Source organism: Semicossyphus pulcher, unplaced genomic scaffold (genome assembly GCF_022749685.1).
Source record: "Semicossyphus pulcher isolate SPU_LCO1_2020_fin unplaced genomic scaffold, fSemPul1.0.p SCAF_13, whole genome shotgun sequence".
NCBI classification, from domain to species: Eukaryota; Metazoa; Chordata; class Actinopteri; order Labriformes; family Labridae; genus Semicossyphus; species Semicossyphus pulcher.
This window is the reverse complement of record NW_027211637.1, coordinates 26,819,256-26,846,444: the sequence shown is the minus strand read 5'-3', so window position 1 is coordinate 26,846,444 and position 27,189 is coordinate 26,819,256. Positions and strand designations below refer to the sequence as shown.

General features: G+C 44.5%; 1 protein-coding gene across 1 annotated transcript in view; it reads right to left on the bottom strand.

Annotated features, from left to right (window-relative positions):
- plxna2 (plexin A2) overlaps positions 1–27,189 on the bottom strand; it is a 194,306-nt gene that overhangs the window by 16,984 nt on the left and 150,133 nt on the right. The window contains exons 18-25 of the mRNA XM_069659465.1: positions 26,829–26,972; positions 25,141–25,375; positions 22,348–22,490; positions 19,727–19,995; positions 6,558–6,624; positions 6,193–6,339; positions 5,257–5,416; positions 2,710–2,813 (exon numbers count right to left, since the gene is read on the bottom strand). Coding sequence (XP_069515566.1) covers positions 2,710–2,813; positions 5,257–5,416; positions 6,193–6,339; positions 6,558–6,624; positions 19,727–19,995; positions 22,348–22,490; positions 25,141–25,375; positions 26,829–26,972 — 1,269 coding nt within the window. The remainder of the gene's footprint in view (positions 1–2,709; positions 2,814–5,256; positions 5,417–6,192; positions 6,340–6,557; positions 6,625–19,726; positions 19,996–22,347; positions 22,491–25,140; positions 25,376–26,828; positions 26,973–27,189) is intronic.

The following is a 27,189-nucleotide window of genomic DNA, read 5'->3' as shown; positions in this document are numbered from 1 at the left end:
GCTCCCTTGTTGTGATAGGCAGCCAGATGTGCCGCTGCAGCTGCCAATGCGACGCCAGGGTGTGTGACGCAAACACCGGGGCCATTGCCAGCTCATCAAAACAGTAACGACGCACAAGAGTCTATGTTGTTCCAACCTACTTGCAAACTGCCCTGTTCTTTGTTTGTCCTCGTCTTTCTCTTCCCCACGTTGCCCTGCAGCCCGCCGGCATCTCCTCTGAAGTTGCACAATGTGGGACCTTACGTTCTGCACAGGGACCCTCAGATCCGTGATCAATAGCGCTCCTCAGATCTGCCATTGAGCGAGCGAGGAAGTGAAGCGGCCACACGCGTGCCACTGTGTGCCCCGTAGCGTCTCCCTTGGCTAACGATGGCAGACAGACTGCGACGCGAAGGATGCGAAAAACAACAGAGGGGGCCATTATGTTGCGGAAGCAAACAAACTGCACCGCTTCATCAAGGATTAAAGCACTGCAGAGAGCAGAGAAGAGGAGGTACTCAGACCATAAGAGGAAGAAGAGGGAGACATGAAATGAAGGCAGAAAGAATGCTGATTGTCCTTCTGTGGGCAAGACGGGGAAAGAGACGGGAAACGAGGAAGAAAAATACAAACGTCAGAAATGTAAAGAGAATATTTGACAAAAGCAACAATTACAATGCACGAACTTTATGCAGACTCTATATTATTTTACCCCCTAAAGGTCCCTGATAAGAGAGGGCGGTACTTTCTGAAAGAGCGGAGACTTTAAGGGCAGGACATTTACGATTGGCCAAGCAGTGCAGCCTTTGGAGGAATCATTCACAAGCCAGCAGACTTATTTGTCTAATTCCTGCCCCACACGAAAAGATTTCTTGAAAATGTGAGAGAGCCCACACATGACAATATATAATCACAGGTTGAACAGTTTTCGCTCCTGAAGTGTGCGGAGAGCAACGATTACGCCAAAACAGCAACACCTCACACTGACAGATTCCCTTCAGCAACAACCGGAGTCCGACTCTCCGACTTTAGAGGAAACAAACATGGCGGGCGACGGGCAGGAAGAATTGGCGATGATAGTTTTTGGAGTTTGTTTACTGAAAATTCAGGAAGAAAAAAGAACAAACTGTGGATGAAGCGGTGGAGACGCTGTGAACACGGGCTGTACATGTTACTTTATGCTCCCCTTTTGCTTTTGTCGCCATGGCAGCGGTCGTTGTGCTTCCTCCTTCAGTCAGCTTGTCTCCTGATTGGCTATCGTTTCATTTCACGTGACAATCGACAGAGTGCGTGCTCGACTGTCCTCAGGGTTCCTCCCACACAACGGGATAACGGATCGTAAGTATTGAAATATTGTTCAATATTTATGATTTAAAATCGGTGCGGCCACGACAGCCCTCTGACCTCACACCACAGGGACATAAGGCGAGATAATCTTTAGAACCATCCAAAAATCAGGGCTTTGTTTACGATCGTCGGAAGGGGGGAATCAGGCCCAAAATCAGCCTGATTATCTTGTAGTGTGTACCCCGCTTAACTTGGTAGAAAGTATAGGAACTTTTGTCTGGATCCTGCAGCGCTCCTTATTGGAGTGCAGGTGTGGCTATCTCACACGTCAGCAGACTAATTTGCCTCATACACCTTGTTGGGAACAATGAGGCCGGAGGAGCTCGTAACTTTTGACGGAAACACAAGCCAAAGTGGAGATGACGAAGGTGAGGACACAAAGAGGGAAGACAAAGGGGAAACAAGCTGCATGGTGCCAGCTCCTGTGTGAAGGACACCATGATGTGTCCCTTCCTCTAATGACTCCTACAGCTGTTAGGTGACTGTTTGCTCTGCTGGGGCAGGAGGTCAAAACCACCCCCTATCGCCAGGGCTTGAACCTCGCCAGACATCGTGCCTATTTTATGCTTCTTGATGAAGCTGCATCTCCTGGCCGCAATCTCCCAGTTCCCCCCCTCGTCTAGCAGCTGCAGGCTTTGCTCTTGACCAGGTAGCCCACACTCCAGCCCCATGCAGTCTGAAAGCAGATGGTCCCCCTTGGCTGACTAATGAGAGCTGGTTGAGCACACGCTGGGAAAGATTCACATCCTGGAGAGACTGCCGCCTTCTCTGTTTTATTCTGCTTTATTATTTCACAATGGATTTCCTTTTTTCACATATAACTTCAGCAGCCATAAACTCTCCTCTAGTTGTGACTTCTTCTCCTCTTAAACTCTCTCTGCTTTCCTCTCGGTTCAGGAGGCAACAGGTGCATTTAAGCCCTTAAATTGTGGAGTGTGCATCATACGTCTGCACGTGAAAAGACAGAAGCATGCAAGCACAGCGGGACTAATTGTCACCGGCATAGAAGTCAACAGGGCGGGGAGGAGAGAGATGCTATCCTCCTGTCTCCGGCAGCTTCCTCTCTCCGCGGGGAGGAGGGAGGGAGAAGTGTCGGCTGGGAAGCTGAGGGTTCATCTCTCCTGCCACCTGTACAGTAATTGTCCTCTATTCTGTCACTCGGATTACAGCAGGCAAGGGCATGCAAATGAGGAGCTAAAAATTGGCTGCCTAAAAGTCAAGAGCAGGAAACATCAAAGTTGGGAAAGGTGGTGGGTACAATTTCCATAATAAAAGCCAGAGTGGAGAGTGAACTGGAGTGAACCCTTTTCTTGATAAAAAAAAAGTGAAGTTTGAGAGTTAATTAAGGGAAACATTCAGCTAAAGGCCGTTGTGTGTGTTTACCTGGTAGTGCATGAGAGTGTTGAGTCTCTTCCAGTCATTTTCTATCTTGGTGGTGATGTCTTCATCCTGCAGCACCACGCGAGCCATCCGCCCCTGGCGCCACTCTGAAGGACACAAACACACTGAGTTATACACGATGCCATCTATGCATCACGGTGAGCCACAGAGAGCGTCATTTGTCTTGGTTTTCAGCGGTGGCGTACGTATGAAAACGTCCATGTGGTCGAGATACACAGCTGCTTTGAGTTAACATGCGGGTAAAGTGGTTTGCTCCCATGTGTGCTTTAAGCCTATGTTACCTCGTGAGGGGGAGCAGTAGACTATATGTCATTAAAAAAGCAGTTTAACACCTTTTTGCAACAGCTCGCTGATAGTATAACAACATGGATTTCTTCCTATAACAGCTTAGATGTAGTTGAACTTCTTCCAGTGTGAAATTGGAAGCTTTAAAAGCAGCTTCTCCCACGCTGAAAACGACTGTGTGGTCGAGACGTACATCTGCTTTGAATGAACATGTGGGCAAAGCAGAACAGTTTGCCGTGTGCTTTAAGTCTATGTAACCTTGCAGGTAACATTGTGAGCTGTGCCAATACAACCACAACTTCCTTATAAAGCACCTCTTTCCAAACCTCATTTGCCTTTCACTCAGTGAAACATCCACCTATACGACTGCCAAAGAGAGCCCTCCTCACACATTACCCAAATGAGCAGATATCAGCAACCGGTGCTCTTCTGCGGCTCTTCGCGTGCGCACTCCTCTCACAGACTTGGATTGACACGGATCTTAATTAAACATTACGCACAAACATTTTCAAGATGTATATGCAGGCAGGCTGCACGCTTTAATTGGTACTTGTGTCGCGGAAAATGGCGCGCCATTAGCATACGCAGCAGTCGGCCCGTCAGGGTCAGAAAGACGAGAAGAGCGAGCAGACAAGGAGGGATGAGAAAATCACCTCCTTTTCAAAGAAAGAAATGGGAAGTGGGGGGAACAGGTGGAGGCTGTGAGCGATGCGGGTGGAGGGAAGGGGTTGAAGGCTCGTTGTGGGGTAATGAAATGATAATAAGGGTGTTGACGGGGAAGTGGACAGCCATTGAGGCTCTCAAGCTGGGAGTGATCATTGATTTTCTCCTCTGTTGACTGGGTTTTATTGCTGTGTGCCTTTGCCAGGTGACCACATGATATTGCTGCTTGGCAACCGTCAAACATAACAAAAAAAACAACAACACACAAGTAGTCACATGGACACACAAGCCAGGACTCAGTTCTTTTCAAAGTATCAGCAAAAAGGTGCGAAAGAGGGATGCAAACATATCGATCGATTTTTTTTCCTGATTAATCAATTAATCATTAATTCTAGACAATGTCAAAACATTTTCAAATAGTTTTCTTTGTCCGACTTATTGTCCAAAACCTAAAGCGTCTTCAGTTACTGTCATTAATAAGAGAGGACTCTGAAACAAGGATGTTTGACATTTTTGCTTGAAAAACGACGTAACGATTAATCGATAATTCAAATAACTGACGATTAATATTGTTTCAATCAATAAATCGATTAGTCGATCATTTTCAAACAGTTTTCTTTGTCCGATAAACTGTCCAAAACCCTAGGAGTCTTTATTTACTGTCATTAATGAAAAGAAAAGACTAAAAGAAGAAAAGACGAGCATGTTTGACATTCCTGCTTGAAAAATGACATAACGATTAATCGATCATTCAAATAATTTGTGATTATTTTTCTTTCAGTCGATCACTCGATTAATCTTTAAGTCTAGACAATGTCATAACATTTTCAAATGGCTGTCTTTGAATCTAGAACCAGCAAATCTTTGACATTACGTATATGACGATTAATCGATCATTCAGAAAATTTGTGATTAATCAACTTTCAACCGATTAATCGTTAATAAATCGTTGCAGCTCTAAGTGAGAAATGAACCGATAAGAACAAGAGACAGGACAGTGGATGGACGGAGAGCCATATTGTGGAGTGATGAACAAGGGGCTGATTTGCGCAGGCGGCGGGGGGGTTGTTCCCTCCGCTCGTGTGTAGGGAGAGAAAATGAGAGGGACGGGGAAAATTAGAGGCAAGGTACGGGCAGACAGGATGGTGGCAGACTGCGTGGGAGAGGAGCCCGGTGTGGTGCTGGCGAGCCCGTCTGTCAGCTCTTACCTGGGTCAGCCAGACAGCCACGTCACAGACACACACACACACACACACACACACACACACACAAAGACACGCACACTCCTCTATCTCAATCGACTGCTTCTTATTGGCAGTGCCGGACAGCTGAAGCAGCCAGACGGAGGGATGCAGCACACACTGTCAGTCAGTGTGATAGAAGGCCTGGCAGCAGCACACTGAGCTGGCTGTGCTGCTGGAACACAGCTTTTATCACACTAATGCACCGATAATCTGTACACATGGCTGGGTTTTCTCTCACTGATACATTAATCTGTGGGTGCGAGGGACTTTACACCTGCTTACTGCATCTGTGACTGTCTGGTTTGAGTGTGTGTGAAAGTGTGTGTTGGTGCCATACCAAGGTCCATGTCGACAGCACGCGGCCGCTGAGAGTAGGGCATGTTCTTGTAAACAGCGTCCAGTATCTTCTCCTTCACTTGGGTGATGGTGTCGCAGTTCAGCACCTTCACCGGAATCTCTGGACTGTTTTCGTTGTCGGGGTTCACACAGTTCAGGATCTGGAGTGTGCAGATTAAACGAGAGAAGAAGAAGAAATCACAGAAGGAAACGAGGGAGCAGAGGAGGAGGCTCGAGGAGGAGGCTCGAGGTATCCTGCGGCCGCCTGGACTCGGGTCCAGCTCGCGGCTGAGCTCTCATTAGAGTCTCCTCGGAGCATGGCAGGAGCTTTGAGAAAACCATTTCCGCTCTCGCTGGCAACCCAAAATCTAATTTCACACCTTCGGCGGGACACCAATTTCCAGCTCTGCCGGGGTATTAGCACGTAATGAGCCAAACTCCCAGTCGGAGCAATCAGAGCATTGTCATGTCACACACTGGCTGTGTGAGTGTGTCTTTCTGAGCGTGCATGTGAGCATGTGTGTGTTTCCATCTCCACAGCCACCCACCCTGATGTTGGACCAACACTGGAGCCTGTGGGTTCATTAGTTAATTTTGTTCCCATGCAGGAAGGAAGAAGCCAAACACAGAAGACACAGCTATGTTGTCTTGAAGAGGGTTTGTGATTAATCTGTCTCTTATCATTGTTTTGTATTATATGGAACAAGTGCAGTTTGAATAGGAAACAGTGTGTGAGCAGGTGGTAGTTTTCCCTGCTTCTCCATTAAGACCCCCAAAACAGGCGTCTGTGTGTATCGGTGCCTGGCAGCATGGTAGCTAAAGCTTGCAGTTTCCGAGTCCAGATCTTCCTGTCCTGCACAGCGAGCATGTTCTGCTTCTGCTTGGGTCCGCTAGCCTCCGTGCTAACTCCTCGTGTGCCACTCGGAGTGAGACTTACCAGGGTTTTGTACTCGATCTGCTGGCGGATGAGCTTGTCTTCACTCAGGGAGTAGCGGGCCTCTCCAGTGATGGCGTCGATGGGGCCCTTTTCCATCTGCTGCTTGATGGCGCAGTACAGCATGAACAGAGGCTCCCCGGCACACTCCTGTGAACACGCACGCACGATCATAACCACAGATTCACACATGAGAGGACTTCACAGCGTAAACAGAAAATCTCACTGAATTGAAAGCGCCTAAAAATCCACATTCAGTAAAGATCTCATAATCACGCTTTTATTTTGAAATGAAATTAATTAGACACACATGTTGGATTTATGTAAAGACATTCTCGCACACTGCATGTGTTGCTTGGTGTACTGACCTTGAGGAATTTGTGAAGCAGGAAGGCGAACCAGTTAGTAAGCATCTTCTCTGCAACCGACTCAGTTCTGAAATTACATTAAAAAAACAGGAAAAAACACATTTTAACTCTCTTCCTTCACTTGATATTCCCAAACTTTCACATAATACAACCGCTCCATAATTCATGAGGTTATGTGCGAGACTTCAGGGAGGTTATCTCGGCATCCTGGGCGGGTGCATCCTGCTCGTGTACTGCCTGAAACGCTGCGGTCACAGTGAGTGAGCAGAACAGAGCGGAGCAGACAGAGGGCATATGTGTGTGTGCACGGTGCGCGTGTATGCATGGGATGCGAGCGTGTGTGTGTGTGTGTGCGTTCACGTGTGGTTGAACACAGTGGGACATCAGCAGCTGTGACAAGCCTCAGCTGTTGAGAGAGACGAGTGCTGTCACAGCCAGGTAACGCCTGATCACAGCCAAAACCATCTCCTCTCCTCTCATTTCCTCCCTTCCTCCCCTCCCCTCACCTCCTTGCCTCCCCAGTCAATCACACATGAAGGTGCAGCCTGCTGCTGGGCTTGATTGGGCATGAAAACACACAAGTGTGCAATGACCTCTCGACTATTTCTACCAGAGAGCACACGAGAGGGGCTCTGTTCACCTCCTTTATGATTCCTGCTCATGTCTTCCTCTGGATGCTGGACAAACATCCCCCCCTCTGCCTCATTAGCACCATCATGGAAGAGCGGAGAAACAAAAAAAAGAGAAAGAGGTAGCAAACAGCCAGGTGGGAATGGTTAACGAGCATGAAGCTTAGATGAAAGGGTTAGCGTGTGCAGCTCATGTGGACGAGCACCTGAGGTGAATAGCAACAACATGCTCGTCTTGTATAAATGCTTGTGCCTCATCTGTTTGTTTTATTAACTCATGCATGACCGGATTAATCCATGTAGTTCTTTCTTTACTTCACATGTGAAAAATCACGCCAAGAACTTCTTTCTAAGATATTGTACTTTGAGGGAGTAACGAATCTGTAGTGGACACCATGCATCAACAGAACAGCTGACCTAATAAATAAAGACTATGAGCATTGAAATAGACTTTTTACTATTGCTGTTTCATAATAAATATTTGAGTGAAAATTACATCATAATACTGAATTAAACATATTAAGTAATGTGGAAGCGTTCTGCAGAATATCCCCTTTGGCGCAAAACATCCACTGGAGTGAACAGATGTATTTTCGGTCACAGAAATAAATAAATAAATAAATAAAGTAAGAGAAAAATATGATTAAAACTGACTGTTTTTATTCTTCAGGTACATCCCTTACAGAAAAACCATGTGCAAAAAAACACAAGTGACAACTTGTGAAACATGCGGAGCACATGTGTTTGCACCACAGACTTTATAAAAAGATGGCCGACATGACAGCTCCCTAAAAGGGGAGCCAAACCCTCTCTATCGCCCCCTGCTGACTGGCTGCAGCATAGGTCGTAAAGCCCGCCTCCTCCATGTTAACAGATGGGACATGAGTCAAACTATAAAATCTAAATACACTTCATACATACATTTTTTTCAAACATGGTTTATGTCATTATAGTTATCTTATCATGCTGATTTACGTCCAAGTGTTCATTTTTCTGACAAGTTTACTTTTAATGAGTTTTTTGATGCTGTAAAAATGATGATTGACAGCTTTGTTGACCAATCCGGCTCCTGCAGCCGATCTGCTGTTAAACACGCCGGCGTGCAGGATTTTTCCCGGTAAGTTAAGTGTGTGTTTTGGTTAGCGTAAGTGGCTACGGCGGCTCCATCAGCTAGTCTCTACAGCGCAACTCTGACTTCAATTTCGTACAATGAGAGCAGATGGAGATGCATCGTCCATCTTTATGTACGGTCATTGGTTTGCACATGTGAAACAAGTACATTGCACATGGGAATCATGTTCTGAAATATTTTCATGGTGTGATGTGAAAGGCACATATCCCACATGTGCTCCATAATGTTCGATACATGTTTTCCACATGTGACAACTTGTGAAACATGCGGTACACGGGTTTGCACGTGCTAAACATGTGCATACATAAGGCACATATACCATAAATTCTAGTGTCCCACATGTGCTCCACAATGTTCAAGAGGTGTTTTCCACATGTGCTTAAACATAAAAAACATGGGCACCTCAGGTTTTTCATGCGTCTCCTTCCCTCTAACATTTTGAATTAAGGATCTAATTTCTCATAACAAAGAATACAAATGTGATCAAATGGAACGCTTTGCAGGTCCACACGACGACTGAAATGGTTCATAATGGTTTCCAAATTTCTGTCCGCTGTAGCAGACGCCATACATGCATCAGCTATCTGTAACATACCTGCTGCACACACTTATCACATGTTAAGTTACCATGCTTGTGCCCCACAAGTGTGTCTGAGCCTCCTTTTGTCACTTGGAGGTGAATGATTATTTCCCATCAGCTAGTACTCGGTTGTTGCCGCTTTAAATTGCATTGCATTGAAAAAATGACCCTCTTAATGTAGCAGGAAATGACTGTGATTACTCTGGTGTATATGATGGAGGGGCCTTACAGCGCAGCGTGCCGAACCGGGGATTAGCAGGAATCGAAGCAGCCAGGTATTAAAGACGAGCGGGAAGGCTTCCGTCTCCTTCCAGCTAAATAGTGCCAGGGATGATTATACCTATTCAGGCTCTGAATGGACCTAAAGGGAGATTATGACTATTATGGAGATAATTGCGTTAAGTCATGTTTGAGGGCTATAAGTAAGAGTCTGGGACCGAAGCAGAAGTCCCAGAAGGATTGTCTGAGCCAGAGGAGGTTAAGACAGCTAACATTTGAGTCACTGAGACAAGGAAATGTGTCAGTCATTCTCTCCGTCTCATTAAACCGAGATTGATGGAAATTTCTTCTCTTTTATATGCAAATACAGAAGTGCAGGACGGTGAAGCAAGGCTGTGTTATGTTTTAAAAGTTGTTGGGCTGAGTTACGATGCTGGAGGCTGCTCCTCTGGGAACGAGACTATTGGGCACTCTATACTGAGTTTCAGCTACAGAGGTGGGCAGGCATTGATGAAAAGCTGAGGGAGTGCATGGACGCCATCTGGCGTTTTTTGGAACCCAAAGTGAGCATATTTCCATGATAAAGTGGGCACACAGTGTTACGCAGGGACCAATGAGGATCCGTGTCTGCCGGGTTCCGTGTGCGCTGCGGTTCTGGTCCGTCCGCAGTGGAGCGCTGGCCCAAGCAGGATTGCGGGATCACACAGTCGTGGGAGAACTGCATTATCACGCGGGAATAGCGAAATCACGCGATGACATCAATGTCGGTTTGCACCTCCGAGGCTGATCGGTTCATTTGGATATCATTCTGTGATTTATGTGCTTCTACCATGAGTAAGAACACTACTTAATAAAAACTACTTACATCGTGTTTTATTTTGGAATGACTGGATGCTCTATGCTGTTTTTGTGTCCGACTTCCTGTTTGGAACAATCTGCTATGTTCAGCTTGACGCGTGCTTGAAGCGGCCTCCGTCACAATTGACTTGGCACATATTTTTAGCAGCATGCGTCGGAAACTGAACGCGGCGCGTGCTATGGAAACACGAGCATTGCATATGCTGGTTGCAACTTGAAGCCTAAAGCATACCCTGATTTATCGCCAATGTTAATCAAAATGGGATCATAATTAAAAATACAAACTTCATGCTGTGTTTAAGAAGACTTTAAACTCACAATTGAGACCATAACCTCATCAGGAAAATGTTTACTGGGGTGATAAATCAGCTGATAAAAAGGGACATTTTCTCATCTGCTTTAATGCAATCCTCTTATTTTTGCAACCAGTGCAGTTGCCCCCTGCTGGTCGTTAGAAAGAATGCAGGTTTAAGGCATTTCTTCCTCCCCCTTTTTTACAGAATTGTCTTAAACTTTATATATAAAATCTCTGGTCTCACTTGTTTGTCATTGTGATAAAGGTGTCGTATACATACAAAAGAAAAAGGAAGTAAGACACAAACAGTATTCAGAAGCTCAACCTTGCAAAGTAGCACAACAAAAAGCCTTTATTGGAGAACATAATAAGGAGCCACTACCCGAGCCCGAGGCTGTATTTTCACGCTGAATAAACTTAAATATATTGTGGATTTTTTGGACAATAACCCAAATCCCTCTGTAATTGCCCTCCTTCCTCTACGAGAATCCACACTCACCTCCTCCTCGCCCTCCTCCCACCCTTCCCTTGCTTACCATGTTCCCCTCCCTGCTTGTATTAGACTTGAGTGTGTGTTAGAAGTTAATGGAACCTATTAAGCTTTTTAATAAGCTCAGCAAGTCCCAAAGAAGGAAGTCAAATAAAGCCTTTTTTTGTGGGGGCTGTGCTGACTCCCCCTTAATATATCTCCCTTTGAATGTACAGGGGGGAGACGTACTTTGTTCTCCTCCTTCTCCTTTTCTTCTTGTCCTCCTCCTCCTCCTCATCTGCCTCCACTTCCTTCTTTCTATTAATTGAGTTTCATTAATGAACATCAGGATTTCATTATCCCACATAGTGTTTAAGAGGGGCTTCTTACACCCACCGCCCCCCAATCTCCGCTCTACTAATGGCAGCGAGGGTGGAGGGAGGGACGGGGGGGGGCTATATTAGCAGGCAGTGGAATGTCTTTCAATGAGACTAATGCCAAACACAATACTCCCTCTCTTAATAACTCTGTACTCCATTGCCCTGCATGGGCGGAAATCTCATTACAAAAATGCTGAGGAGAAAAATAATACAAGATTGAAAAGTCTCAAGGTGATGGAAGCAATGTTCTGTGATTCCATTAAAAGAACATTATAAAGAAAAGAAAGGGAAATGGGTAAAGAGAGAGCGGCTCTGGCAAAACTTAAGAAAAGATGGAGAGAGCAGATGATAGAGTTTAATGTGAAAAAGAAGTGGAAAGCTATTCGAGAATGTTCTGGTACGGGATCATCAAACACATGAGGAGCTTCGGTAATAATGGATAAGGAGAAGGAGAGGGTTTTTTCTGTGAAATGACATGAGCACCCTACTGGGAAGGCTTGGATGTGCGCTGGCGAGGTCGATCATGGAAAGCGAATACAAGAACATATTTCACTAATGTAGCAAAATGCAATCCAAACAGCATGAGGAGAAGCATCATCTCTACTGAGTGAGGGAATCAAACACGTTGTCAAAGCTTAGATATTGCTTTCAAAAAGCTTTTAGGAGAATGTAAGGATCGCTGTGAGCTAAAATCTTTCCCTATCAAGACAAAGTAAACCAGAAGGCACCTCACGTCTGTAATACCAAAGAGAGAGCAGAGTTTCCTTTGTAAAACAAGCCTCAGAAGAGCAAAAGTGCACCCTTCAGATGTGATTTCCAGGAACTTAACCCACTAAGGGTATTGTATCTCTGCTACATAAAGGCTAGAGTTGTTTGGTGTTTATACAGCCCAAAATGCAAGATGGGGTATCAGCTACTTTCCCAGTAATGCACTTTTTTCTTCATCTCCAGCAGTAACACATATTATGGTTTCAAAAGGAACAAATCTCGTGCGATGCTAGCAAACAAAAACAGTGCCGTGCTAGCTGGGAGTGTAGTGTTAGCAAACAAAATGTTAGCCATCGTTTTTTTTCCTGTCACAAATTTTAGGTTGTATTTGAAAAAGAAAAAACCCCTAAAGATAATTTAAACAGGGTAAAACACAAAACAAAGCAGTTTTATGACAGTTAAGAGTTTCTACGACACTAGTTTGCTGCTTGCAGAGCTGCATCTAGCCTAGCTTAAATGCTACATGCTTGTTTTTCTTAGGTTAGGATTCCTCTTTGTGTGCTGAGTCAAGCGATAAAACAGTATAACTCATGTATTCATAAGCTGGTTAAAACACTAAATAAAGCAGTTTTATCTTTAAAGTCAGGGTTTCTGTGATACTATTTGGCCGCTAGCAGAGCTGCCTCTAACGTTAGCCTAGCTTAAATTTCCAAGTGGTATAACTATGCTTGTTTTTCTTAGGTTAGGATTCCCTAAGTGTGCTGAACTAGGACATAAAACAATGATAGAACTCATATCATATTCATAAAGGGTAAGTAGTAAAACAGCTGCTAAATAATTAAACTAATAGCTTATGTAAAGGTGTTTAATCACTCACTGGTAGCTGAGGAGTACTCACTATCGACCCATACTTAAATTTAGGTATCAGAATTGGGATTTGGACGGAAAACTTGTTGGCTATTTGAACATGTCTAACATAAATTTTATAGCCCAAAATGCAAGATGGGGTATGGGCTACTTCCCCAGTAATGCACTTTTTTCTTCTTCTCCAAAACACACCAGTTATACATATTATGGTTTCAAAAGGAACAAATCTGAGGTAAATTATCTTGTGATGCTAACAAACAAAAACAGTGCAGTGCTAGCTGAGAGAGTTGTGTTAGCAAGCAAAATGTCAGTAGCCTAGGCTATTAGTGTTTTCCCATCACACATTATAAAAAAATTGAAACTCAACATAATTTAAACAGGTTTTATGTTTAAAGTCAGGGTTTCTACGACACTACGCTAGCAGAGCTGCCTCTAGCCTAGCTTAAAGTTCCAAGCGCTATATGCTTGTTTTTCATAGGTTTGGATTCCCCTTAGTGTGCTGAGTCAGGTCATATAACAATAGAACTCATATATTCATAAACTGGTTAAAACAAACAAAAACTGGTTTCTACGACACTATTCAGCCGCTAACAGAGCTGCCTCCAACGTTAGCCTAGTTTTTTTCCAGGTGCTTTATGGGTTAGGATTCCCTTTAGTGTCCTTAGTCAGGTCATATAACAATGATAGAATTAATTTATTCATAAGGGTAAGTACTAAACAGCTGCTAAATAATTATAATAATATGTAAATGTTTCTAATCACACTGTTAGCTGAGGGGTAGCCTACTTGCTTTCAACCCATACTCAAATCTAGGTATCAGAATCAGTATTGGGATGGAACAACTAGTCGGCTGTTTGAACATCTCTAAAAGAAAATTTAAACACTATAATTTGTTTTCACTAAACTGGTGTGATAGAAGCGGAAGCAAAACATCACAGGAGCAATAGCGTGTGCCACGAAACAGCTACAGAATAACAGAGACAAACTGCCGTCAGGTATTCAAACACATTCAGCCCTGCATCACACTCAGCCAATGACACGATGTCGGCTGCTTTTGTTGCATTATCGGTAGCAGTTATAAGTTTAACAGCTTCCTTCAAATAAATGAAAATGATTTGTTTCCCATCCCGCTCATCCTGCCAAGAGGCTTTTCACACCGATTCATTTTTATTCTGTGATACACCACTTCAGCTCATTCGGCTCCTTTCAGGAATTCAAATGAATGGAAATTTGATTAAATATTCCTGTAAAATGCATATTTATGACCTACTGTAAGCATATTCGGTGCTTGGAAAGTCAAAGCTACCGCCAGTAAAAGGCTAAAATCAGATTCAGGCAGACACTTAACAGGAGTGAAGAAGAGGGATGTTGTTTTAACAGACATTTTATTCTATCCACCTTTAGCCCTATAAAACCAGGTGAGAGAGCCACAAGCTTTTCCATCAAAAATCTGAATTTATTACTATAGCCACATCTATATTAAGCTTTAGAGTGTGGTGACTGTAGACTGATATAACTTAATCCAATATTATCTTTCCCAATAAAGTATAGATAGGACATCAGCAATTAAACACTCAAATGTGGGGTAAAAAAGGCTATCAGGAGATAATCTGCCCATGTGAGAGACGGTGTGTGTGTGAGAGGAATACACAAAACAGGCCTGTAGATAGAGAGGCCAGGCAGAGACGCATCGTTAATGTTAATAAGGAAAACGAGTTTGCATCCAGCTTCTTCAACATTCGGCCCACAGAGCTTGGACATCTCTCAGTGGAAAGCACTCACAACCTCTATTTAATTTGGTGAATTATAATGTTTATAAGTAGTTTAACTGCATTTCCATCCTCGAGTCCCACTCATCCGCTGCATTCCACATTCCTCAACCTTTCCTCTAATTTCTCCTCCCGAGTTTCCTCTCGTCCGTTCCTTTCCCTCAGTGCTGTGCTGTGGTTAGTGATGGCATGGTGCTCCGTCTTAGCACTGGGGCTCACCACGGAGAACAGGGCTCAATAATTAAGTGTGCTTCGCTTTGCTGGAGCAACCACATTGTACTGTAGCTCTGCTGCTGTGCCTGAGTTTCCCTTTACATCATCTATACAACCTGTACCTAGACTCTGCTATATGCAACAAACTATGTAACACACATATTCAGCCTTAAAGATTATCTCGAAGATTTTCATGTAAATAAATGTCTGTTAAGTCACTATCTATCGCCAAATGAGGTAAGACAATGGTGACTGAGCCTATGGCCCACTGATGAAAGCCTTTACATTTGCAGTTTTACAGACTGGGTGTCTGTGGTGACTTTCGTGGAAAGAATCACAAGCAGCGCCCAGTTAGTGACGCGTTTCCCATCAGCCAGCAGTGGTTGGTCTGCCAGAGAGGGTAGGCGGAGCTAAGCGGCTGCTTTTCCGCTCTCTGCAAGTGTTGCGAGTAAACAGTAATCTACTATGGCTGAACAAACAAAGAAAAGATGGATGACTACAGATACGACTTCAAAAATAAGTGAAAATCCAAAGAAAAAGAAACAAACTCGACGCTCAGATGAAGGCAAACAGTCTAAAAAGGAAAGCGACCGTCAGCCAGGAAAATCAAGACCCAACCGTGGACGTCATACTTGCGACACTGTCTGGATATCTGGGAAGTGTGCTCCCGCAATTACTGTTTATCGCCACAGGTGTCGCCAAAGAGAACAAAACTGAGATAACCATTTTAACCAATCAAGTTTGAGCAGGTTATGGTTGTATGCAGAAAAAATTGAAAATTGGCTGAAATGCAATTCCAGATACCCTCTGCTATGACCAATGACAAAAACTAAGCTTTTTATTAATCTCTATAAACATACCAAGTTGTTTTCCAATGTCAGTCATGTCGTCAAAATACCTGCGAATGAATTTCCAAATTATAGCAACTTTAGACGAATGTCATCTTGTGTCTTTTAAGGACCAGTCTGGTAATATTCTGTTTCTTCCCCCCGAAAAACCCATAAAAAAGACTCAAAAATACAATGAATGTACCCTCCTGACAAGTATCAGAGTGTAGCCAAAGCCTGATAGCTTGGCCTTGGTGCCACAGAAGCCTATTGTTGACCCAGAACCATTAAATCCACATATGAGCCACATGGGGGACATGTTCTTTCACTACGATAAACAAGTGTACAGTATTGTATTTAGAGTAGACCCCATGTACACGGCCCTGCTGCTGTAAATACTCACACAAGCACTTAATCTGCAACAAAAAGTAGTCCCTCACAAATAGTTTAAGAGTTTAGAGTGCCGAGCAGTTACAGGAAGTTATTTAATCCTTTTATATTTAATAACAGGAAAGTTTGAGACGTTCTTTTCGATACTGACATCTGCTGTAAGAAGAAATAACTATAAATGCATCATCAGGCAGGGAAGGATTGGAAAACACTGACAGACTTTGTCAGCTTTGGTCTTTTGACAGCTTTTGTCAACAAAAACAAACATACAAAGAATATGGCCAGCCTTATACTTTATTAAGCAACCACTTGGATCCGTTGTACACATTAAACTTTGATCACGCTCGCAGGTCACTGAGAGAACATGAGGGTAACACGCTAAAACGCCACGACAGATGGAACTATTTTTGCATCTCTGCCGCGATGCCTGTGTGATTATGGCTGCCTCTTAAAAGGTCGAGCATGCCAGCCTGTGGACACATTCCCCTCGGGAGGGAAGCATTCGATGACAGCAGAGAAGAGCGGCTCCTCGCTACGACTCGAACATGTCTTGGGATGCACTCTTAACCCACTGTAATATAAATGAGGGACAGGAAGTGGGGTGGGGGACCTGGAGGTTCTTCCTGTGTATGTTGGCTCTCACTAATAATTCATTTAGAACAACATCCAGAGTGACCCCTGCTTCTACTCATCAACTGGATTCCAAAACAGCTTTTTCTTACTGCATTAATACATCAGGAATTTATATTCTTACACGCAAACACACGCATAAAGATCTGCTTATGACATGCTGCTAATTCATTGGTCTCAGACAACAGAGGGGGTCTTAGCCAATATAATAGCAAGCATTTCACAATCCTGTTATATATGACAATCCTATTATATGTGATATGATAATTATATAAATATAGACTGGAGGAGAGCCAGTAGAAAAGACAGCTCAATGCAAAAATGGCAACAAAAGGCAGCCCAGCAGTCTCACTCTGCGCGCTGCACAAACACAATTACTGCTAAGATACGTGCTTGATTTGACTATCATCACAGACGTGTGTGCGTGTTGTGTGATTCAGCTGGCTGGCTCCACTGCCTGCTTTCCTCTAAATAGGCGACGAGGAAGACAACAACAGCCAAAGACCCTTGTCAAATCGATAATCCCCTAAATTCTTCCAAAAAACGGGGAGTGAAATGTGAAAACTATGGGACATTTGGCCCTCCGGGCCGCGTCGGCAGGACCCGAGGATTACGTACCACTGTGCTCCTAATAAGAGGGGATAATGAAAACTTAGAGGTGACATGGGGTCCCTGCTGTCCTGTGAAATAACAGCTTAATCCAGGTCCATTTGATGCTGTGTCACTTTAGTCTGTCTTTCAAGCTCTTTATCTGTTTGTCTTTTCTGTCTGGCTGATATTTACTCTGACTGCTAATGTGGGTTTTTTTTCAAGTAGAGACACTAAGAGAGAGAGTTAGCGTGTCCTCTCTGTGCCTGTGTGGGCTTTGTTTCCCACGCAGTCCAAAGACATGCAGGTTGGGTTAATTGGAGACTCTAAAATGTCTGTAGGTGTGAGTGTGAATGTTTACTTCATGTCTGACTGTCCAATTCTAGGCTGCCCGCGACCTTTCAGAGGACAAGCAGGTAAAGCTAATGAATAGATGGACACCAGAAGTAGGAAGTACCAAAGTACACTTCATTACCAGCATCTAACTTTGAACAGTTGTCCCCTAAATTTCTGCACAGATATCTGTATTTTTTAGCTTCTACATTTTAGTTATTGATTGGTCCGAATATAAGACGACCCTGATTATAAGACTTTTTAGAAGATCTTTTTTTTATAAAGAAAACAATTTTATTTTTAAATAAAATCATGATTTCAGTATCTTTAAGATTAAATAGTTACATTTGGGTTTAATAAAATGCCTTTCAACATTTTAATAAATCTTTAACCTTCGAAGTGAAGTGAGGTCTATTTGTAGAGGCAGTTTTGAAACAGCTGGATGTCAGCTCTGGTAACTCTTGGAAGCGGCTGCTTTGAGGACCAAGGTACGATTACCATCTGTTAGGTAAGACTGTTAACATTTTTAAGACGTGGCGGTACGGTGGCCCGTTGTGGCTTTTTTCCAGGTCTGGTCCTGGGGGACTCCCAGCAGCTAAACCAAGGTGTGGAGCGCCAGGTTAAGCCCGCTGAGGGCCCAGGACGGGGGAAGGAGCTCCACAGCTAGACAGTGGTGATCTTTTTGGGCTCGCAAATTTCAGACATTACACTCTGTGACAACAATTATCTTAATTATCAGTTGTTGATTAACTTAAAGCCATTTTTGTACGATCACCGTGTCGCTCCATCTTTCTTCCTCCTGGCTCTGTAGTTGTGAGTGACGACTGGCCTCAGTAATGAGGGGTAGATAAGTGGTGCCGTCTACTGTTGTGAACGTATAGTATATTGGCCTTTAAAAGTCTAGACCCTGATCATAAGACGATCCAACTTTTTCAGATGCATGTCAAGGGAAAAACGTTGTCTTACATTCGGACCAATACAGTATTTTTATTTTGCATCTTTGGGTTTGCGCCTTCCGAACATGACGACAGATCTCACCATAAATGGATGGCGCAATAACAGAGGATTCACAGAGGAGGCGGATTCATTGGCGTTTCCTTCAGTGCATATCACAAATAACAGACGTTACGTAACGGAAACTATGTAAAAGAAGAATCAAGTGGAACAGAGAGGAAAACTTGGAGCGCGGAGAAGATTGCGTAAATGTCACGTCCTTGACCCACGTTGAGACGTGGATAAAAGTGCGGAAGCCAAGACGTCAGAGCAACAAGACACTCCCCATCTAACAGATTCATTAATTTTTAAAGTTGGAATGATTTAAGTTTAATAGTCCCCAAAATATGACTAAAGGTTCAGTTAGCTTTGCACAGAAGCAGCCAGTGGATATGTCCTTAAGAGTGATTCTGTGAGTTCCTGACCTCTTTTCACTTTTACCTCAGTAACAAAGTTGAATCAATACTTTTACTTTCACCAGAGCCTTTTTTACTTGAGTAAAGAACGTTTGTACCTTTGCCAGGTCTGATGGACACAAAGGGAACATGTCACTGCTTAATAATCTAAGTGGTGCACACAGCAGCCATCCTTTCAAAGCCTGTCTTGTACTTTCTGTAACTTTCAGGAGTGTTTGAATGTCCTTTCACCTGTTTTATACATACAGAGCCACCGAGCCAGCTGAGGACACTTGGGCAAAGGCTTAGCAGGTGTTTAAAGTTTTAGCACATCGTCCCAACTCCCCCGGAAAACAATGTACACTGGAGACACAGCGAGAGAAGAAAATAGTTAAGTCGAAGTCGCCTCTGAATGTTTTATAAGGAGCTTGAGCCTGGAGGATAAGTGAGACTGACATTGGCATTGAGAGAGCGGAGAGGGGAAAGACAGAGCGCGCGTGAGAATTATGCATACAACTGATGTGAGAGCGCGGCGTTTAGGACAGCGTACTGTAGACGTACTGTAGCGCTCATTACATGCCTCGTTCTGTGAAGCTTCTAGGCGGGAGCACGGGGGAAAATCCGAACGCATCCACCCACAACACGAAGAGGGAAGAGCAACCGCTCTAAATCAATCCCCATCCATCTGTCTATATGTATCCTGCTACAGCCTTCAGCTTCTCTACATGATGTTAAATGAGGACTGTGTTTTCAGAACTGCCCTCTGGGTACACGATCACACATAATTTCATGTATATACTGTAAACATGTACAGTGTACAGTGCTACACTTCTCTAAATCTGATCACATTATATTCATGATTATCGCCAGGCTTCATATCACATGCTCTGTTACCTGCGCAGAAGCAGTTTGGGGTGGTTCTTGCTCTCCAGGTTGCGGTCGATGAGGTCCGACAGCAGGTGCTTGAGGACGTCGGTGGCGTACTCCAGGCGCCCTTGCAGCGCCGTCATGATAAGCGATGCCACGTTGCCGCGGTCCCTCATGGAGAAGGAGCGCTGCATTTCCAGCGTCCGGATGAAGGTGAGCAGGAACACTTTGTTGTTGATGAGCTGGCCGAACAGCTTCAGGGCCTTCTCCACGTTCTGCTGGCCGTTCCCCGACACCTGCGCAGAGCAATGAATTTAAGTCCTAATATCACCGCACTAATTTGAATTATAAATGCCCTGTAATAATTTAGACAGTAATGAACGGGATTGTAGCTCTTCAGCTTTCTTCTTGACCTTGTCTCGCACAGAATAAAGATTTTTTCCAAGTGCACCAAAAAGCCTCACTCATGTTTCACTGCAGGCAGACAGAAGTTCCCACTCACGGTAAGTAACTGAGAAGATCTTAATCAATTATTGACCCGGGTCTCTTAAAAAGCATGGCACTCTGAGCTAGCAGCAATTTCACTTTAAAGTCAAATGTCGAAAAACTTGCCTGGGTAAGACAATGCCTCGCTGACAAAAACCCACTTTCTTTCTTTTGTTTGAATTCACCAACTTTGAATATCTAACTCGGTTCTGTTTTCCAGACAAACCTGTCACACACACGCACACACACACACACACAGTGCCAAGCATATGCAGCTTACAATTCACTGTTCTGAGAAGTGAGCAGACATTGCATTTGAACTCTACCCTCAGCTAGACCTTTTTGATAAGGTTAAAATAATTTTATTTTAGCCAGAAAAGGCTGTTACGTTTCTCTCTTCTATGTAACCAAACTCCATTGACAAAAACAGTGATTTTACCTTGCAGAACATGTGAGTAAATAGTCTAGTTTTGCCTCGATCTGTTAGTTAATTTGTGTTATTGTGTGACTTTGGGGTTTTGAATGGTTAGTTTGGAGCCAACACAATCTTTAAATGACACACAAATACACAAAAAAGCTAACGATAATGGAAGCAGTAGATAAGCAACTCCAGCGTTCCTTCAGGTCAAAATTGATGTTTTTGTAAATTAAGTCTGGTGGCTGTGAAGAGAGCTTGCTTTGTTTAGGTCAATAAAAAGGTTCTTACTCTGACTTGTACGATCTGAGCTACCATCTCTCCACCTATAATCCCATCCTGCATTAGATTTAACTCTTGCCCACCGATCACTATAATCATACTACAGCCATTTTCCTCTGACTTCTAGCTCAGAGGAAAACGGTGGGAGGCTCAGGGTTGGTAGCTCGAATGCTGGTTTGATGTCGTAATGCTCTGTTCCAGGTTGTAAGGTGCATAAATATAGTATCTGACAAACTATCATTTCACTGCTTCCAGATTAATCAGCTACTTAGAAGACAATTGATTGTTAAAATCTGTAGCATCAGGCAATATTGCAGAGTAACATTAATAGCCCGTATGCTAACATTAGACAACAGCTTATGTTAGCATTCCTGGCTAAAATGACGTTAACTAGGAGTATGTTAGCTAGGAGCTAAGGAACCTCTTTCCCACTGACACCAGAGGGTACTAAAAACGCTAGTTACCATTAGGTCAACAGCCCAGGTGAACGACTCACCCTTGATTACACATCTATTAGCACACTCATGACTTACGAAGGCTTTTAGAACTGAAGACGCCTTACGGATGAGAGGTGAACCGTCTTCAAGAACTTCAGCCTTTTGGATTAGCTTAGAATAACCTCTTTCCTATTGTATCGTGTAACACCACCAAACTGTAATATTAGCTTTAAGCCACTTCCTAGCTAACGTTAATATTTAGGTTACTTGAAAGTGGCTCAGTGCTAATGATAGCTGTAACGGTAGCTAATGATTTATCAAATACGTTGCCTTAACTTGCAATGTAGCTCAATTTTGCTCCTGATTTTACCTGTTCATTGTCTTTTCACAACCTGGAACGCTGCAGTATGACATCATAACAGCATTTAAGCTTCCCAACCTTAACTGTCAGAGGAAAATGGCCGACATGAATATGGCCAATCCCTTTAATCCCTGATAGTTTATCCTCTGAACTTTACTCTCTGTGTTCCACATAAAATAGACTTGAGTTCCAGCACCACTTTGGTCCCACAAAGAGGAGAGCAAAAATGTGTTAACCAGCCAGTTTTTCCCCCCCAATGGAGGAACCCACAGTCCTGCCTGAGGATTGGGAATTACTCAGTTCATTACCCCTCATACTGCAGCCACTGGTGGATGAAATAGCCATGTGCTGGGACCCTGTTTTCCATGAGGGAGCTCGTGCATGTGCGGCGTACATACTTGTGTGCATGCTGCTCAGTGTAATTTGCTATATATGTGTATGTATAAGACCAGAGGGTAGAGAGGATAAGTGGCACACACTGGTCTCCTTTCCCCCTCTAGCACTCTGCTGCCTATGGAGGCTACCCTGCAGGGAGAGTGGTGAGGGCAGACACAGCCTACCTCTCCCTCTGTAGCTCTCTTTAACCGCGGTTTGACTTTTTCTTGCCCCTTCTTAATGCATTTGCTGCTTATACGTCTTCTTTTGCTCCTTGTCGCTCTCTAGTTACCTCCAGTTCTCTGAGGACGGGATGATCCTCTATGCCGGGGAAGAGCACCCTCATGGCGTACGTCCTGTAGTCCAGATGGGGGATTCCGGCTCTGTCCAGGTCGCTGGTGAGCTCATTGATGTCGGTCTGCAGCTCAGCGAAGGCTGCGGGAGAAGAAAGAGAGACGAGTTTGAGGGAATACTTTAGACATGCAGCATCAGAATAAAACTTTAATCCCAGGGGGAGCAAATATGTGAATCCTTCTCATCTTCATGGTGTTTACTACCGCTAAGATGAAGCTGACAGTTAAAGCCCAAGATAGTCGTTCATGTCAGAAAAACTCAATATTTCACATCCCTCACTGAAAAAAAACTCCCCCTCTCTCTCTCTCTCTCTCGCACACACACACACACACACACACACACACCTCCCTTTCTCACTCAATTTTATCTAGCAGCCAGTAAATTGGCTGTATGCGGCCCCAAAGAGTGCGTGTCATCTCAGTGTGAGGCTGCAGGTGAGCACTAGTTAATTGGCTCCATCCTGACTGACTCCTGTTCGGGCCCTCGGCTCTGTTGCTCTGCCTCGCCGCCCCCGGGGGAAGGCTCCCCCCCCCGTCTGCAGCCTATCACAGGAGCAGCAGCAGTCCCACAACACCTTCCTCAAAACTCCACCAGTCTTAGCCCCTCAACTCCCGGCCCCCCCTTTGCGACTCATGGGTTTTACACACCAACACGCGGGCTCACAGGCACACATGGAGTGGATACACTCATAAGGAGGAACCCAGGTACCTCCTTAATCCACCCCACAGGGCAGAACACTCCTGGCCACCGCTAATGGTTAAAACATTAATCTTCTTCTTTCCCAAGGCAGTCAGTGTGTGACTGATTCCCCCTGTTTGCCTGCTCGGCCTGTCTATCTTTCCGTCTGTGTATCTGTCATTCGACCATTCTGGAAGTTTGCTGCAATATTTTTTTCCCTGCATAAAACACACAGGGAGCTCTGATATGGGGTTGCTTGAGGGGGTAAATAATAAGGTCCTGTGTGGCTGATGAAATCCCGCATCACTGTCAAACACCAGCCTCTCTTCTGCTGTCTCAGTGATTGGCTGTGATGACCCGGTGATGACATCAGGGGCCAACCGGCAGAGTTGATTTGAAAGCATGTAAATAAAACTCAACGTCGCGACAGGGAGGCACAGAGATCAGTCTGAGGTTATCTGCGGTCGTCCCAGTGGGTAGAAGGTCAAAGGTCAGATGAACTGCTGCGACCTCACTTAACCCTGAGTCACAAGGGAGGAGTGTGTTTCAAAGCAGCTGGGTGTTTGATCGTGTATGGAGAATTTCTAGAAAGCAAGCTAGAAATCGATTCTTATTGCTTTTACGGCAGGAAGTCCCACCAGGAGAAGGATGATGGGAAGTGGGAAGTTTGCAAGGCGTCAGGGGTGGCACTAGTAGCCCTTTATGTCTGACCTTCGGGGTCAGCCCTACACACGGGTCTGTATGTGACTGACTGAGTAAATGACTGACTGACTGACTGACTGAGTGACGGTACTTTTACAGCTGTAGAGAGAGAGAGTTGCGACATTGCAATGGTAGATCATGGAGCGTATTGGACCTCCACTGACGTGTCTCTCTGTCTATACGGCTCTGGATACTTTGTTCCGGGAGTAGGCGGGGCTGCTCCTCCGCTGCTCGCCCGCTGTCCTCGCTTACGTCCGCAGCAAACACGTTGTCATCGGCATCATAAGGACAGTCCTTGTAACACATTACCAACAAAAGGGCACACTGACCTGATGCGGTCAGCCACCAACTAGGTTTTGACCTAGTCTTGTTACACTGCAGTTCCACCTCAGCTACGTCCTCTTGCCACCTTTGTCATTCTACATTGGACCACGCAACGCCGGCATAAAGCCGCCTCAGTGTGTGTTTTTACACAGCGTTCTGGCATTGCCGAAGCAAAACATGCGCGAGGTGTAAACAAACAGCGCATGCTTCACACACACACGGCGCTGTTCCGCCCTGCTGGCTCCGCTGTTTACACTGACGCCATTACGCCTCTGTTACGCCTCTGTGGGTTTTACATAGAAGACGGACAAAACAGAGGCGTAATTATCCCGCCTTGATCTGGTAGTGTAAAACGTTGCCATACAGGGTTAGAAGCATAAGCCTACAGCTGTTAATATTTAACTGATACAAAAGTTCATTTATCGTAATCAGAAAAACTGTATCTGAACATCTCCACACAGGTTGCACGAAAAAGATAAACGCAGCATTTACCCCTTCAGCTAAGATGTGAATAAAATGTAATCAGCATAATGTGCCTCTCGCTGGGAGGAGGTTGGGGTTACTCTAATGAGAAACTCTGTATTCATGTAGCTGTTTGTGTGCAGAATGCAAACTAGAAAGCAGCAAGGACGGACGAGACGGGTCACATGCAGGGTTAACTGACTTAATCTATGTGCTGCGATGTACAACCAGGATGACTCGCTGACCCAGATTTGCAGAAATTTCCTCTGCATTATTTAACACGCGCACACAGACCGTCTGTAAGTTCAGTACTATACTATGTGCACATACACGTCTATGTGTGTTATGTGGTAACAGTCTGCCCAAGTGAAATGCATTCAGCAGCCCCATTCAGCCGCATGAGTGATAAAGCAGGCTCTAAAATTACTGTCTCTAAATGCATATTTCAAGCAAAGCAGAGCCGTGATCACGCTCACTCTGACTCTACACCCTGAAGTGTGAGAGAAGGCTGCTTCAAAGTGCTGCGTCCCGCTCCGTCTGCTGACTACACTAATCTCACACTCACCTTCTTTACACTCCAGGGCGACACGTGACTCCAGGTTGTCCATTTGCATCTGCAAGCGCTTCAGGGTGAGGTCATTCTCACGTGACTTTCGCTTGTAGGCGATGAGGACGAGGATGACGATGATGAGGAGGAGGCCTCCGCCTGCAGCGATGCTGACGATGGCTGGCAGGGTGAGCAGGCTGTCGGACATGATGTGGACGGCACCGGGAGAGACATGGAGACCGCCGACCTGGACCTGTGGAGAGACACACGCAAACATGATCACAACTTAAAATTAACTATTAAACATACATTTTTGTTCCTTAAAGGGGAATTACATTATGTATGAAGTTTTGGAGTTGCTTCAGTAGATCACTTTAGTCGGCAGGTGTAAAACAGGCTGCAGTGGGAAAATGTGCAATCAATGTAATCCATTAGGAGTGCTTGTTTTTGACATTGATTAGCTCAGATTGTTATTTGAAGTGCCTGACAATCCTCTGGAAAGAATCCCAACAGCGAGCTGTTTTATGAAAGATCCTTTTTTTGAACCAGAAACAGCCGTTACATCGCTCTCTTCAAAGCCACCAGATTCCATTAAGAAAAACAGTAATTTTACCTTGCAGGACACAGGAGTTGCTGCTCTTTCACTGCCTTAATCATTTACTTCGTTTGTGTAATTGTGTGACTTTGGTCTTTCAATTCGGCTGTAGCGCAATGTTCGTGTAACACAAAATAAAACACATAAAGGCAGCGGTTGAAAAGCAACTCCCATCTTCATCTTCGTAATGTTACTGTTATTATCAATGGAGTCTGGTTGCTTTGAAGAGATTGATGTAATAACTCTGTTTCCTTTTTGTTTTTCTGAAAGCAGTATTTTGGGACGCCAGTTTAGCTCTGTGGTTAAATCATGCGTCCCATATACAGAGGCCATAGTCCTCGATGCGGCGGCCCGGGCTTGACTCCCACCCTCAGCCCTTTGTCGTGTGTCAATACCACTCTCTCTTCCCCTGCTTCTGTCCTCTCTCAATAAAAAGGCATAAAAGGCCCCCCAAAAAATGGAAAAATAGACTCTTGGAATAACAATCAGCGCCTAAAAGTGACAGAAACAAATACTTTGTCCAGGTGCATTTGCCCAAAAGATTATGTCACATCCGTTACATATATTAACCTGTCGCCTAGGGAGATAAAGTGGTGCAATCCCAAAACTTTTTGGTCGTTTAGATCAAAAAATACATTTTTAAAAAATAGAGAAAGGAGGGTTTTAAAAACTGGAGATGCATCAACTCCTAATGTTTCAACATAATCAGATCCCTGTTCTTTAGCTCTATACCGCACGATAACTGATCCTCAGCAGGAGCAAAAAAAATAGGTAAATATTGCCTGCTGAAATTGATACCGAGTGCAAACACATGCGGCCACCTACACGCTGACTAGAAAGGGAAAAAGTCCGGGTCTTGCACTCAATAAACGAGCAAGCAACTAAAAATAATTGCCGCAGATTCTGGCAGAACCCTCTGACAGCTGGAGCACATTCACGCTGCTCTCCTTTTGACCTCTTTCCTTCAGCCGAATGAACAATGACGAGAGACGAATAATGGAGTTTAGAGGCCAACTATTATTAAGCATAAAACACAAATACGGGGATAGATAAACACAGAGTGAGAGAGGAAGTTAAGAGGATAGACAAAGAGAAACCCACACATACTGACCATGACTTTGTATTGTCCGGTGAGGTTGGGCGGCTCACACAGCAGCTGGCTCTCGGACACAGTGACAGAGCAGGGGGTCTCTCCGATCAGCACCGTGTAGTTAAGCTTCACCCCTCCTGCCGCCGGGGGAACCAGGTTTCTGCCCTGTGGGCACGTGGAGACGCACAGAGGGGGCGCGAAATTAGGAGGAAAACTCAACACGGCTCATTGAAGATCAGACAATTTTACACAACCCACGAAGCCAATATGTCCCCCCAATACACTGTAAATGAGATCCCCAGGTTTGGACACAGCTGCGGCCGAACGCGACTTCATACTGAGATCAAACACGGTGATATATCTCACAGTGGCAGTAAGTGGG